We start from the raw sequence: 15,274 nt of genomic DNA on the forward strand, positions 1-15,274 counted from the left end.
TATGGCGTCACTTTGAAAGATTGTGGCACAGTGAAGTTGGAATCCCGCGTTAAGAGGCATCCAGCAGCGTTAGGAATCAAAACAAGAAACAGGAGAGTAGTGGAGGTCGGGGACGCCGGCCAGAGTTGCCGAGCGGTTCTAGGCACTACAGTCTGGAACCGCGCGACCGCTACTGTCGCAAGTTCGAATCCTGCCTCGGGCATGGATGTGTGTGATGTCCTTAGGTTAGTTAGGTTTAAGTAGTTCTAAGGTCTCGGGGACTGATGACCTCAGAAATTAAGTCCCATAGTGCTCAGAGCCATTTGAACCATTTGAGGTGAGGGACGAGTCTGATGAATTTCAGAATGATCATCGTCAGCAAGTTGTCCAGTCATTTCAAGATTTATGTTTCCTGTCATGTTTACTGTTTCATTCTGTATTCTTTCGTGTTTATTGGTGATTGGACACTGATCGTCACTGCGAAGGCACTCGATCAGTGGCCGGCGGAAGACTTGTACCACCCGTATTCATGCCTACATGCCCTCCCGCACTCGGTAGCCCCCACGTACGTCACTGTTCTCATCGAGTAAAGCAATATACAATATAGATATTGGAACAGTAATTCATTGTATAGGCTCATTTTGTTTTTAACAGAGGTGTAGTCATATTTAAACTCTGTCCTCCACTTTTACTGCCCAAGTGTCCAAATCCTAGGTAACACTCCAATGGAAACTCATATTCTTCAATATGAAGACGGCACGCAACAAATGTCCAATTGGCGTGAAGTGTACTGTACTCCATGTTTCGATATGCAAACGATTAGCAATTCAGCATAACAGCTCAAGTAGGTATGAGAAACGCTATGTATATTCTGTATAGAATGGAAGATTGCTCAGCAGGTTTGACGTTCAGAAATCACAGCGACTTTTCGTTATTTGTGAGAAGGAAAATTGGCAATTCGTGGTAAGTTCCTATGGGACCAAACTGCTACGGTCATCGGCCCCTTGGCTTACACACTACTTAATTTAACTTAAGCTAACTTACGTTAAGGACAACACACACACACGTGCAAGAGGGAGGACTCGAACCTCAGACGGGGGCAGCCGCGCGAACCGTTTGTGAGAAGGGTATGTCATGCGTCGTGTAAGGAGAAAATTCTACCAGCACGTGTCCCAATTCGAACGCGTCCTAAAACTGACAACGGCCCAGACAGCAGTGTGATGACCACATGCCCCTCTATACCCACATCCAGTGACGCCTATTGGTTGAGGATGACACGACGGTCGGTCGGAACCACTGGGACTTCTGAGGTCTATCGTGACTGTGATTTCTTGTATGGCAATATTGATGCTCATATTGGTCTGGATCCTGTGATTTTCATACGACTATATAAATGGTGGGCTCAGCAGAGCCAGTCTGGACCTCGTGGCCTAGTGGCTACCGTTGCTGCCTCTGGATCATAGGATCCTAGGTTCGATTCCCGGCCGGGTTGGGGATTTTCTCTGCCCATCGAATGGGTGTTTGTGTTGTCATTTCATAATCAACATCGTCATTCGTGACAGTGACTAGGGTGGACTGTGTAAAAAATTGGACTATGTAAAAATTGGGACTTTGTACGGGCGGTGACGACCGCGCAGTTGAGCAGGATCTCAACACTTCAACGTGACTAGCACCTGAGAGGACAGATACAGTGTTTGCAGGACGACCTGTGGAGCCCCATGGGCAGTCAGCACGGCGCCTATTGTAGTAGCTTCTCTTGACGCAGCAGCAGAGACATGGGCGTCCACAGCCGTACATCCAATGGCACCACGTCTTTTATTCAAATGAGTCCCACTGCTGCGTACAGCATCACCAAGAACATGTCCGTGTATGGAGGCTCAGAGGAGGACTAACAATTCCAGATTGTATTCGTCAAACTCATACAAGGCTAGGACATGGAGTGACGGTATGGAGTGTCTTTGGCTACATGCACAATCGCCTGTTGTTCGTATAGAATAGTTAGTAATTTGGACAGAAGATGCCTGATTTTTGACATATTAAGGTCTCTGTAGCGTTATTTGTCAAGAAGGTAATGCAAGAGCCCATGTTGCGCATGCCGTCAGGATCCAAACCGATAAAGATGGTGTTCAACTGTTGCCCTGGTCAAGACATTTGTCAGCCTTCTCATTGAAGACATCTGGTTATGGGTTTAGGGGAAACTGGCATGCAAACACTCTCCAACCACTATGACTGACAAACTGCGTAGACCTGAAACGGGATGGAATCCAGACTTAGTTGCAACCAGATATGCCAGCTGTGTGTATTTATCCCGAAATCACTTACAACTTTAATCTTGGGTTCCTCCCACATTATTGTATACGTAAATATTGTTTTATTGATATTATTAGCGGTATGACAAATTTGTCATCAGTGTACACTTTAATTGTAATGGAAACATGACGAAGAAATATTAACGTAAAATACTCATAACCTGGTGGTCTCATATGCCAGTCCACACACATTCTAGATAAGTGACCACTTTGAAGCACATCCCATGGCGCACTGGAGAAAAATTCAAGAAACGTAATGCAATGTCTCGTTACCACTCTTGATGTATAGTTCTTGTCATCATCACGAATCCGTTCAACTGCACTATTTGTCTGTCTAATTGATAGATCGCATTCGGGGAAGAAAGGCGTAAGTTATCCGTTCCAAATACTTTGAGTAATCAGCACACAAACATTGTCAAAGAAATCTGGATTTTTACAAAGAAAACTTATATGAGCCCTGTAACCCATACAAATCATAAAAATGAATATACATTTGAATCCATGTATACCCACATCTCTTTCGAAGCCACTGGACCGATTTAAATCAAAATCGATTCGCATCTAATTTACTCTTCATTTTAAACTTCCGGGCTAATAGGCCGTGGTCGATGTATAAAACTCTTCCCTGACGATTCGTCTCCGACTGCGGGAGACGTCCTCCGAGGTAAAGCGGCGAACTGCTTACCTCGGAAGATGTCTCCCACAGTCGGAGACGAAACGTCAGGAGAGAGTTTTATACATCGACCAAGGCCTATTAGCCCGGAAGTTTTAAGTGAAGACAATAGCGACTGTGAAAGCCTACATTTTATGATCATATGATTTTCTGTTTGGAAAGAATCTGTGTCGGTGTGAGAACCACCCAACTATCAAGCGGGTGTCGAAGGAGGGGGGGAGTGAAAAAGCAGTGTAGCGCACCTCGCAACAATACCATGCCCCAGTCCAGTGTTTGAGACTAATGGCGCTTGGAGACTTGCCAAAAACTTTGCTCAAAATTTCAAACCTCTAAATAACTTTTTCTCGCTCATGACCCCCCACGAAATGAAGAATGGAAAACATTTTGTCGCTTAGCACATTTACGCCGGCCGGGCTGGCCGAGCGGCTCTAGACGCTACAGTCTGGAACCGCGCGACCGCTACGGTCGCAGGTTCGAATCTTGGCTCGGGCATGGATGTATGTGATGTCCTTAGGTTGGTTAGGTTTAAGTAGTTCTAAGTTCTAGGGGACTGATGACCTCAGAAATTACGTCCCATAGTCCTCAGAGCCATTTGAATCATTCTTTACTACATTTACACTGTTCATGCAGGAAAACAGTCACATGAAGCAAGACGTTTTACTTTATTACTTTTTTAATACTAATTGCATTCGTAACACATTTTGCAGACAGTATCCACACCACATGTACTGGTGATTGTCTCACCAGCTGGGGTCAGTTGCAAAAACGACTGTGCGGTCGATGTGGCCTATTGTACACCGAATTTTAGATCTATGTGACGATGCTGTGCTTAGTATATTTATATCTTTGGACGATGCCATTACGACCTTATCAGTTTAGGACATTATGTAGAAAAGATCTGAGGATGGTCATCGTCAAAAGAATTGATACTGAGATCAAAGACTGGAATAAAGAACATTTGACTGTTGCCTACAATAATATATCGCAGTACGACACGTAATTGAGGAGCTATGACGTCATAAACACTGGGATGCGTGAGAAACTGCCGCATCATGCATGACGGAGGAGGAGATTTGAAAGAGAGGGGAGGAGGAAACTGAAAAGAGAGGGGAAGGAGGAGATAGAATTATAGAGGGGAGGAGGAGATAGGTTGGGTGGGGAGGAGCAGATGGACAGAGGGGAAGGGAAGAAAAAGATTAACAGAGAGAGGCATAGGAAGGAATAGACAGAGAGAGGGGCAGGAGGAGATGGAGTGGGAGTGGTAGAGATGGACAGAGACAGGAGGAAGGAGGAGGTGGACTAATAGGAGAATGGAAGAAATATTTATTCGGCCAACGCAGGGTAATCAGTTAGTAATTAGATACAGCTGCGTTCATTTCGATGTGTAAAATTTCCCTTCAGCTCCATTATGTGGTCGTTGTGTGACACAGTGCCCCTTGCGATGTTGCAGCTATGGTGAGGCAGCTGGAGCAGCTGCGCAAGGAGCGCCAGAAGAAAGCAGCGGCGGCGGCGGCGGCGGCAGCGGCGGCGGCGAGCCCGCAGGCGCTGGGCGGCGGCAGGGACCGCGGCGGGGGCGGCGGGGGCGGCGTGGGCGGCTGCGCCGACGACCCGGGCTGCTGCCACAACAGCGGCGCGCTGCAGCCGGGCCTGCACTACGAGTGCGTCGCGCTGCACGTCTCCCCGGACCTCGGCGAGCGCATCGTGCTCTCCGGCGAGCGCGCCGTCCTCGACGAGGTGCGTACGCCTGCTGTCGGACCGCACTGTCGAGTGTTTCTCTTTTTGTCTTAGTTTTAAGCAGTGTGTTCATCACCTCTTATATAAAAGTCAGAGGCGAAACACATCGGCACAAAAACTCCTTCTTCACACAAAATACGTGCGTGAAAGGACTTAACTAATTATGAGATCGGTTTCCAAACTTTATTGCCTTCATAGGTGTCTCAGAGACACTGTACCTGAGCAAAAGTATCGGGACACCTGTTACTGGACATTAACGTGGAGTCTGTCCACCGTTTGCCTCTATGACGATGGCTTAAACTTTCCTAGAGACACTTTCAGAGAGATGTCTGGAATTCTGTTGAAGATTGGCAGTTAATTCCTCCTCAACAGAAAAAACCAGAGAAGGTAGTGATGTCTGACATTGGGGTCTGGAACGAAATGGACGTTCTAATTTATCCCAATGGTGTGCCATTGGGTTGAAGTCCGAACTAAGGGCAGGGCGATGCCTTTCAGAAATGCTGCTGTCCACAAACTATTGCCTCGCAGATGCTGCTTTATGGCAGTTTGTCTTGTCATGCTGATGCAAATAATCATCGTCTTCGAACTATTCCTGTAGGCATTCACAATACTGTAAAACGTGTTCATTTCCTTCCGTATTAAGTGTTCTCTTAAATGCAGTAAGGGGACCACATCCCAATCACGAAAAACACCCCCATAATGTAACACCGCCACCTTTCTACTTCACTGTAGCACTACACGTGATGGCAGATAAAATTCTCCAGACATTGGCCAAACCAAAACTCTTCTGGTGGACTGCCAAAAGGTATAGCGCGACTCTTCACTCCGAATCACTAATTTTCAGTCATCCACTGTTCAGTGGCCTCTTCCTAAGACCACGCGCAATGTCGCTTAAAACTGACAACATAAATGTATGATGAGCTGCTTGACCTACCTAATCTGTTTCTGATAACTCTATTCTCTGTTATTGTGTTCGTTGTATTTCTGATAGCACCACAGTGCTCTGCAATCCGTGCCCTTGTGTACATGAGGTCTGCCTGGTCATGATTTTTCATTCGCGTTTCCACTTCGATGACCCATCACCATCAATCGACTTGGGCAGCTCTAGAAGGGTTTAAATGTCCCCGATCGACCTGTTACTCAGGTGTGATCGAACGGCGAGACCCCATGCGAAGTCAGTGAGGTCTCCTGGCTGACCCGTTTACTGCTTCTCTGCCGACAACGCTATAGTCCCTGCTTCCTTTTGCACAAGCTAATCCGCCCCTCCTGACATATAATCATCAACTGCGTACTACACTGGGGTGTCCAGACACGCGCCCGGACAGTCGTTCGTATTAAATTGCCGCTTCCGGGACGGGGAGCTGCCGGCGTTGTATACATTCCGCCCAGCTGATAAACGACAAAAGTCGGATGTGCTGGCCAGCCTAGTTGTGGTTTTTAAGCTGTTTCCCGCATCTCACTAGGTGAATATCGGGCTAGTACCCAAGTCTTACCTCAGTGACACGCTTCACGAACATTTCGAAGAACTTTCGCTCGCTATCCCATAGATAACAGTATACGCAAAACAGTTGCGATACAAGTGTTTATCCGAGGAGGTAGCTGGGTTTCGACAGGAATGGCATCCGGTTACCCGTTAAACTAACCTCCCTCAATCCGCTAATAACCACAGTGAACCTACAGAGATGCGGGACAGAGAGTTCAATCCATTCGAAGTGGTCCAGCATTGGTTGCTTGACTAACTGAGGAAAATCTGATAGTTGCTGGTTGAATTACCTAGTTTAGAGAGCTCAAAAATAATTTTTAAACATTTTTATTGTTTATGATTCAGAAATGGCAGCAATTTTTGTTTCGGGATACAAGCGGTATAGAGCGACTCTTCACTCCAAATCACTAATTTCCAGTCATTCACTGTTCAGTCGCGTCTTTCATCCAGCTATGTGATAAGGGCTTTGATTTGTAGACCAGAGTGTCCGGAACTAAATGCTGTGTATCTGAAAGGTCTAGAGCAACCCACTACTGCGTAGTTAATAAAACTGCGTAGGCTTGAAATATATATATGGCTTTAATTTGTAGACCAGAGAGTCCTGAACCAAATGCTGTGTATCTGAAAGATCTAGAGCAACCCACTACTGTGTAGTTAATATAACTGCATAGGCTTAAAATTATATATATATGAAAGGTCTAGAGCAACCCTATATATATATATATATATATATATATATATATATATATATATATATATATATATATCAAGACTATGCAGTTTTATTAACTACGCAGTAGTGGGTTGCTCTAGACCCCTTTCAGATATATATATATTTTATTAACTACACAGTAGTGGCTTGCTCTAGACCTTTCAGGTACACAGCATTTAGTTCAGGACACTCTGGTCTACAAATTAAAGCCATTATCACCTAGCTGGGTGTATTCCTTAGTGTATTTCTAATAAGTCGAAGCTATTGGTCGAAATTTAAGAAAACTCGATTTTTTTAACAATAGTGTTCCACAGAAGGAGTAATTTCTCATACAATATTTTTTGTGCTGTTAACTATATATTATTGTTACTTTTTATATAGTGTTGTACTGGTGAGAAGCTTACACATAAAAAGTACATTATTTTCAAAAAATATTTTTTTAATTTTTTTCATTCTTTGAGTTGCATAATCTTTGTTGGTGGGTCAGAAAAAAATCTGAAAATTATACACTTAATACACCCTTATGATATCAAACTTTAGTACACACTTTAACTTTGAGAGTCAATTGGAAGTTACGAAAAAATATTACAAATGTGAGTTAAAAATTCGTTTTCTTAACATCTTCCACGTGTGGAGAAAATGAACGATAAGGGCGACCGAATACTGTTGATCAGCTGGGGTGTAAGGCCAGGTGAGTGCGCCTGTATCGCTGCAGCCCTCGTGTCTGCCGTGCCGACAGGTGTTCCCCGAGACGTCGCAGGCGCTGATGGACGCGCGGTCTGGCGCCGCGTGGAACGCGCACGACGCGCGCCACGTCATCCGCTTCCCGCTCAACGGCTACTGCAAGCTCAACTCGGTGCAGGCCATCACGCGGCTGCTCAACCGCGGCTTCAGCGTCGCCGCCAGCACCGGCGGCGGCGTCGAGGGCCAGCAGTTCTCCGAGTACCTCTTCGTCCGGCAGGCGCACCCGCTCTAGGCCCACGGCGCCTCCTGCCGGCTTCCGCCGTCACCGACTCACAGACTGCTGCGGTGGGGAGCGCACCTCGCCGCCACGCCCTCGAATCGCGAGCTCCTTTCGGCGATCAGAGCCTTTTATATTCCAGTTTTAATACTCATTTGACATTCCTTCACACTGTCTGAATGGGCACTAGCGTCAGTGCAAAAACTTGACAAATTCCGTACATTGTGAATACGCAAGTAGATACATAGCAAACCGAGAATTCAACCGGAGGAAAAGCAACTGAACGATACTATATCATAAGAGGGACGTTCAGTAACAAATGAAACACATTTTTTTCTGCTTTATTCAGGACTCCAATACACCATACTATTCCCTACTCTTTTGGTTACAGAATCCTATTTTTCAACGTAATCTCCGTTTGGTGCGACGGCCTTAAGCCACCTTACTGGGAGGACCTGTATGCTAGCATGGTACCGCTTTACTGGTTGACATCGCAGCTAACGTCTTGCTGCATTAGAAACCTCCCCATCATTCAAGCACTCCTTCTCACGGAGTTCATCCGTCATCGAGCCAGACAGCTGGAAGTGGGAATGTGCCTGATCCGGGCAGTAGGGTGCGTGAGGAAGAATAATCCAGTGAAGTGTCGTGAGCTTCTCTCGTGTGCGCAGACTTGTGCATGACTCTGCGTTGTCAAGGAAAAGGATAAACTGCCTTTAATTTTCGTCTATGCAATTACCGGTTTCGGTCCATAATGACTATCTTCAGATCTGTGTTTTATAAAAACAATGTCCTAATGTACTTTATTAAGAAATTGTTTTTATAAAACACAGATCTGAAGATGGACATTATAGACCGATACCGGTCTATACCTACCTAATGTACTTTATTAGGACACTGTTTTTATAAAACACAGATCTGAAGATGCTCATTATAGACCGAAACCAGTAATCTGTGAACAAAAGGTTTGTGACCATAGACGTAAATTAAAGCACATAGAATGTCGCAGCTTGTGAAAGGATAAACTCGTTGGAATTTTTGTGGCGCCAAACACGCTCAAGTCATTTCTTCAACTTCTTGAGGGTAGTACAATACACGTAGAAGTTGATCATTCCACCACGGTGGAGGACATCAAACAGAATAACCCCATCAGTCACAGAAGAGCGTCGTCATGACTTTACTGGCTGAGCGTGCGGCTTTGAACTTTTTCTTCGGATAGTAGATGGTGTGTCGTCACTCCATGGATTGCCGTTTTGCATCCGGTCCAAAGTGATGAACCCATGTTTCATTCCCTGCCAGCATCAGCTTCGTAACGCACAAGCAGTTCCGCGCAGATGGTCTTCGTTGCTCTTGATGGTACTCTGTAAGGCGGAGAGCGATCCAGCCGGTACACATCTTTTAGTATCCCAACTGGTGGACGAGTGTGTCAGATATGTCCAGTTGAGCAGCGAGGTGTTTGATTGTGATCCGTCGATCACCTCGGATGACAGTGTCAGCAGGTTCCAGCATTGCAGGAGTGATAGCTATGTGCAGCCGGCCCGTACGCGGCAGATTCGACACAATTGAGCGACCTTGTTGCTATGATGACAGACGCCTCGCCCAACGATTCTTCATGCTTTTGTTACTGCCAGGTCTCCTTAGACACACTACAAGCGCCTATGAATATCTGCGATGGTCTGGTTTTCCGCCAAAAGAATCTCAATGACAGTTCTCTGGTTGGAACACTCGATTTTGAAGGCCACTAATAGCGCCTTCGCCTATTCGAATTTCGTGAAACTGTAGGGGCTGAAACGGGAATATTCCTCGATGCCCCCCAATGTCTTGCTGCATCAACAGAAAAAAATGTGTTGCATTACTTATGAACACCCCTCGTACATCACACACACACACACACACACAGTTCCTCTTCTGTGGTGTTCTATAAAGAGATACAAAATATTGTAACGGATTTGAGACCTAATTCATGAAGCGGACAGAGACATTTATGGTTGAACTAAACCGAACAATGCGTAAAGCGCGTGCTGTTTCCGTTAAAACAATCCTGTCAATTACAGCACTTTTAACGCAGTTGCTCCAGTTATGATTCATTCCATTAATGTTAGTGTATCGTTTTTAGCAACGTAATTATTTCTCTAGCAGCAATTCCACGGTTTTTTATCGTGAAAACTGTTTAAGATATGAACGAATACTAACGAAACACACTACTGGCACGACCTTCAAATAGTATTATCAGAACGCCGTAGGCTTTCGAACAAAACTGTCTGAAGACCATTTCCTTGCACACTAGGCAAAATATTATTAGCCGGCCACGAGTATTAATGCACTAAATCATCGAAAAGTTTGAAATTACATTCGTAAACGTTTCTCGGAGGTCTTTAGTTTGTCACCTTTTAAATCGTCGTTTGTAAATAGATATCATCGATCGCAATTTCCTTAATTTCTTAGTAATGCTTCTCAAGACCTTAATTCTAACACACTTTTTTTTGTACATTACACCCCATCATTCTAACACTAAAATAGTTTTCTGTTATTGACTTACATAGGCGTTACGGATCAAACTGACTTCTATCATTAAGTACAAAACTCGATATTCTCGACTCATTTCATAGCAGGAAAATTTCGTAAACGCTACGTTTATCTCCCTGTTGTATAGACGAGAGCTCGTACTACTGCGCAGGAGAGGGAAGACATGTGGACCACGTGGTGATCTCATATTAGAAACTCCTTCCGGGGCTGAGAAGTGAGAAAGGAGAGCTAGGAGTGCGATGCGGGGCGCTGCTTCCTGTGCCACGAGCCGGGACCCGAACTGGCCCTGTCATAATTGTTGTTCTGTGACATAGGGTTATAACAGATCAGTTCACATCTCAAATAATAGATCTTTGTGTAAATGTAGCATATAGAAAATATTGTTTGTTTTTAAAGTATATAACTTCTATCGCAATAAGAAACAATTGTGCCAATCTGTACCGAAACTGTACAATTAAATCTTTGACATAATACTAAACGTGTAATGCTTTTTTTGACTGCAATTCGTATTTCCTTCCTTTAGAATTCAGTATTGCAGGTAAATGAAAGAACTTTTTTGTGACATTGTGCCAAACATCTTCCTGTGAAGCTGTTACAATCTATTTACTGCAAGATAAAATACTCTTGAAGCAATGAGAAAACTGTGCTGACGCTGATAACGTAATAGCAGTCATATCGACGACAGAATACACAAACAATTTCAGCTGGGACCAGCGCCCAAGTATTAAAAATATCCTTGTCTAATGGTTGCGTCGTCGCAGGCATGTAACATTGAAATGACTATATTTTTGAAAACAATGTAACATTTATGTTTTATGTAAAGGATTATGGCCATTTCAGAGGTCATCTTCACACAGGAGGACAACAGATCTGAAAATATGCACGTGATTAAGTCTCAGAATAAAGAGTATTCCAACATACTGAAACGTCCCCTCAGAAAAATTTATACTAGACTGTGCTTAAACTGACACACAATATTTTTAGCGCAACGCAATCTGACTTTCAAAAATCCCGACAAAATAATGGCCCTGACTAACAATAACCTATACGTTTCACAAATCACTTACCTCACAAAAATCTTCGTTACTCAAGCTACTGCAATACAGCTGCGCCACTACTGCCAGCTAAATAAAAGATTCAAACTACTGAAGGCATTAACTACTGATAGGCATAGTTAGCAAATGAAAGATTTTAATACAGAACAAACAATGTATTTACCTTAATAGTCATAATATATATATCAGTTCGTGACACCAATTCTTACAAATTTCAAAACTCCGCCATCTCTCTCCCCACGTCCACCACTGCTGGCGGCTCACCTCCAACTGCGCAACGCTACACGCTGTTAGCATCCAGCTGCCGCTGCCCGACACTACAATGGCGAGTATTACAACAATGCTAACCAGCCACAGACTGCACACGGCACACCCAGTGATTTTCATACAGAGCGCTACGTGGCGGCGGCGTTACCAATAAGAAAAACCTAAACAGCCTAATTACATAGCCCACATGCTCCCCACAAAAAAATTACTAATTGTTTTGGGCAGTGGCCAATACAGATTTGAAAAATTTTTCATAATTATAGTTACAATAACAAAGAAATCAAATGCACACACTTATTGATACAATGTTGGTCAAAAGCTAAAATTTCATCACAGTCCATAAAGACAGTCCTGATCGTTCATCACAGTAAAATAGCAATGTTTTTCTCAAACTCTGAGCAGTAAAAGGAAATGCACACCGAAGTAGTGGATTTCCATGCACTCTTGAAGTAGTGTTGTCCTTCCAACGGAAAGACAGTGCTGACTCTTGACAAACAGACAGGTAATGCGCCACAACAGAGCAAACCCACAGCAGAGTCAGTCGAAGTTTTGAATAATACTTGTAGGTAGGTCATCACAGAGCAGACCAACTGTAGTCCTGGTAGAGATTGTGGTATTGGTGGGCCACCAGAGGTGGAGACCCAGTGCAGTCCTTGTAGAAGTAATGGTATTGGTGGGCCATCAAAGATGCAGACCTACAGTAGTCCACATAGAGACGGCCAGCAGCCATCTGTTGCGACTGTGCAGGTGCACAATCACCATCGAAGAGTCTTGCGGACCATATAGCAAGTCCATGAACCACCACTTGTGCACTCACAAAAAAAAAAAAAAAAAAAAAAAAAAAAAAAAAATTAAATATCCTTAGAACCAGCAATGCTATTATCCAGTCCCTTGCTGAATTATTAACACATGTGCAAACACTATCAATCGCTACTTCACACATATTGTCCATATAGTATGAGCAACAGAAATGTGTGCAGTGAAATGTAACTTACAAGTAACTTAATTTGATGAACTGGTGTCAATTACAATTTTATAACATAAGAATACAATAACAAAGGTACAAAAAACATCATTAAAGAACATAACAATACAGATAACATTTGTAGTAAAATGGGCTTTACAAAAGAATAGAAATAAACATATACATCAATGTTACAGGAAGGTTCGAATCCTGGCAGGGTCGCCATATGAAACGTCCCTTCAGAAAAATATATACTAGACTGTGCTTAAACTGACACACAATATTTTTAGCGCAACGCAATCTGACTTTCAAAAATCCCGACAAAATAATGGCCCTGACTAACAATAACCTATACGTTTCACAAATCACTTACCTCACAAAAATCTTCGTTACTCAAGCTACTGCAATACAGCGAGCGCCACTACTGCCAGCTAAATAAAAGATTCAAACTACTGAAGGCACTAACTACTGATAGGCATAGTTAGCAAATGAAAGATTTTAATACAGAACAAACAATGTATTTACCTTAATAGTCATAATATATATATATCAGTTCGTGACACCAATTCTTACAAATTTCAAAACTCCGCCATCTCTCTCCCCACGTCCACCACTGCTGGCGGCTCACCTCCAACTGCGCAACGCTACGCGCTGTTAGCATCCAGCTGCCGCTGCCCGACACTACAATGGCGAGTATTACAACAATGCTAACCAGCCACAGACTGCACACGGCACACCCAGTGATTTTCATACAGAGCGCTACGTGGCGGCGGCGTTACCAATAAAAAAACCTAAACAGCCTACTTACAATGCATACTGCTGTAATAGTTATCTCTATACGTGAGAAACGCGGACTTCACAAAACGCTTATAGGGCAGAATGAAACTTCAACCGTTCTTCAGCAAAAGTTTTACTTGTTTGACAAAATGCCTAATTACATAAACAGATGAAATAAATTCGACCTTTTTAAATATATACAGAATGGTTCAAAAATAAGTACACTGTTTAAAAGTCCATAACTGGCAAACTAACTGACGTAGTTGTCTCATCTTTGGTAGTGTAACAGTTTGTAGTTCCGGCAATCGCCACACAAGCGTTGTATTCCGTTGTTTTGTTTCGTCAGACGACAATCGCCAGATAGTGTTTTGTTCTTAGTTGCACCTAGTTACTCGAGTAAACACCGCTGGCGCAAGGCTTACATTCGATGAAAGGAATTCAGTTCTGAAGTGGTATTTTAAGCACGAAAACATTAATGAGGTTCAACGGCAATGCCGAAATGAGTATCAAACAGAGCCACCGACACGTTCGTCACATTCGAGACAAATTTGAAGCCGAAGGCTGTGTTAGAAAGGTACACAAACAACGATCTAGACGAACTATAAAAGTTCAGCTAACTCCCGTCGTGTGTGACAACAATTCACTCGCTCACCACAGAAGTCTGTGAGACAGTGTGCCCGTGAAACTGGAGTGAGTCGCTCACGTGTTCGGCGAATTTTGAAGACAGCAATGTGGAAGTGCTACATCCCACGTTTGCTACACACAATGAACGAGGACGACCCCAATCGTAGATTGGAGTACTACGAGTGGTTTACTAACATGGTGCGCAACGACGAAGAGTATGCAGAGATGATTGTGTGGTTTGATGAGGAACAGTTCAAACTCAATGGTACAGAAAATCGGCACAATTGCATCTCCTGGGCCGTCGAAAATCCGAAAGTCCATGTAGACAAAGCCGTGAATTTGCCAGGAGTAAATGTGTGGTGTGGGTTGTCTTACCGGGGCTTGATTGGGCCATTCTTCTTTGACGGCACAGTTACCGGTTAGGTGTACCTTCAGATGCTTAAGACATTCATTTTACCTGCCATCCGAGACTTTTATGAGGACGGAAGAGTTTACTTTCAACAATATAGTGCCCCAGCCCACTACCAAAATCGTGTTAGGCCGTATCTCGACGAAAATCTGCCAGGAAGATGGATAGGCCGTATAGGTGCTGTGGAGTATCCACCACGTTCCCCAGATCTAACTCCTCTGGACTTTAACTGTGAGGAACACTAAAGGACGTCGTTTATCGACAAAAGCCACGCCTATTGGATGAACTTCGAGAATCCATTGTACATTCATGTGCAAATATCCAACTGAACACATTGCAGTCAGCAGTTCGTGCTGCAGTTCGGTGGCATCGTCTGTGTGTGGCTGTTAATGGCGACCATTTCGAACACCTAGAGTGATATCTTTAAGTTACACTTTCACCTAAAATGAGACAACTTTGCAAGTTATGGACTTTTGAACAGTGGGTACACTTTTTTTGGACCCCTCTGTATATTGGTCACATATGAGGGGACATAAAAGTTAAAATGTAATCAGAGACGTTATTGATGCTGCTTCGGTGTACTGGTGATGCGAGAGGTGCATGAAGTAATAATTTTCATGATGTAAGTGGAGTGTTATGGAGGTGGAACAACACTTCGGCGCGGTGCTGGTGTATTTTAGACGGACGCTGTAGTTCGGGCGGTGCCGTTGCTTGACCCAAAGCACCTGGTTACGCCAGAAAGCAGCACAGCTGATGACTGATGAGCTGACAATGTTGGCTATGCGTACTATCTGCGTGACAACG

General features: G+C 43.9%; 1 protein-coding gene across 2 annotated transcripts in view; it reads left to right on the plus strand.

Annotated features, from left to right (window-relative positions):
• Window positions 1-10,852, plus strand: part of LOC126267432 (BTB/POZ domain-containing protein Tiwaz) — a 760,252-nt gene extending 749,400 nt beyond the window's left edge. For both annotated transcript variants that reach the window (XM_049972696.1, XM_049972687.1), the window contains exons 5-6: window positions 4,412-4,695; window positions 7,630-10,852. In XM_049972696.1, the coding sequence (XP_049828653.1) occupies window positions 4,412-4,695; window positions 7,630-7,866 (521 nt within the window). In that variant the 3' untranslated portion in view covers window positions 7,867-10,852. The remainder of the gene's footprint in view (window positions 1-4,411; window positions 4,696-7,629) is intronic.
• Window positions 10,853-15,274: the final 4,422 nt, after the last annotated feature.

The sequence above is a fragment of the Schistocerca gregaria genome, chromosome 1 (genome assembly GCF_023897955.1).
Source record: "Schistocerca gregaria isolate iqSchGreg1 chromosome 1, iqSchGreg1.2, whole genome shotgun sequence".
Taxonomy (NCBI): Eukaryota; Metazoa; Arthropoda; class Insecta; order Orthoptera; family Acrididae; genus Schistocerca; species Schistocerca gregaria.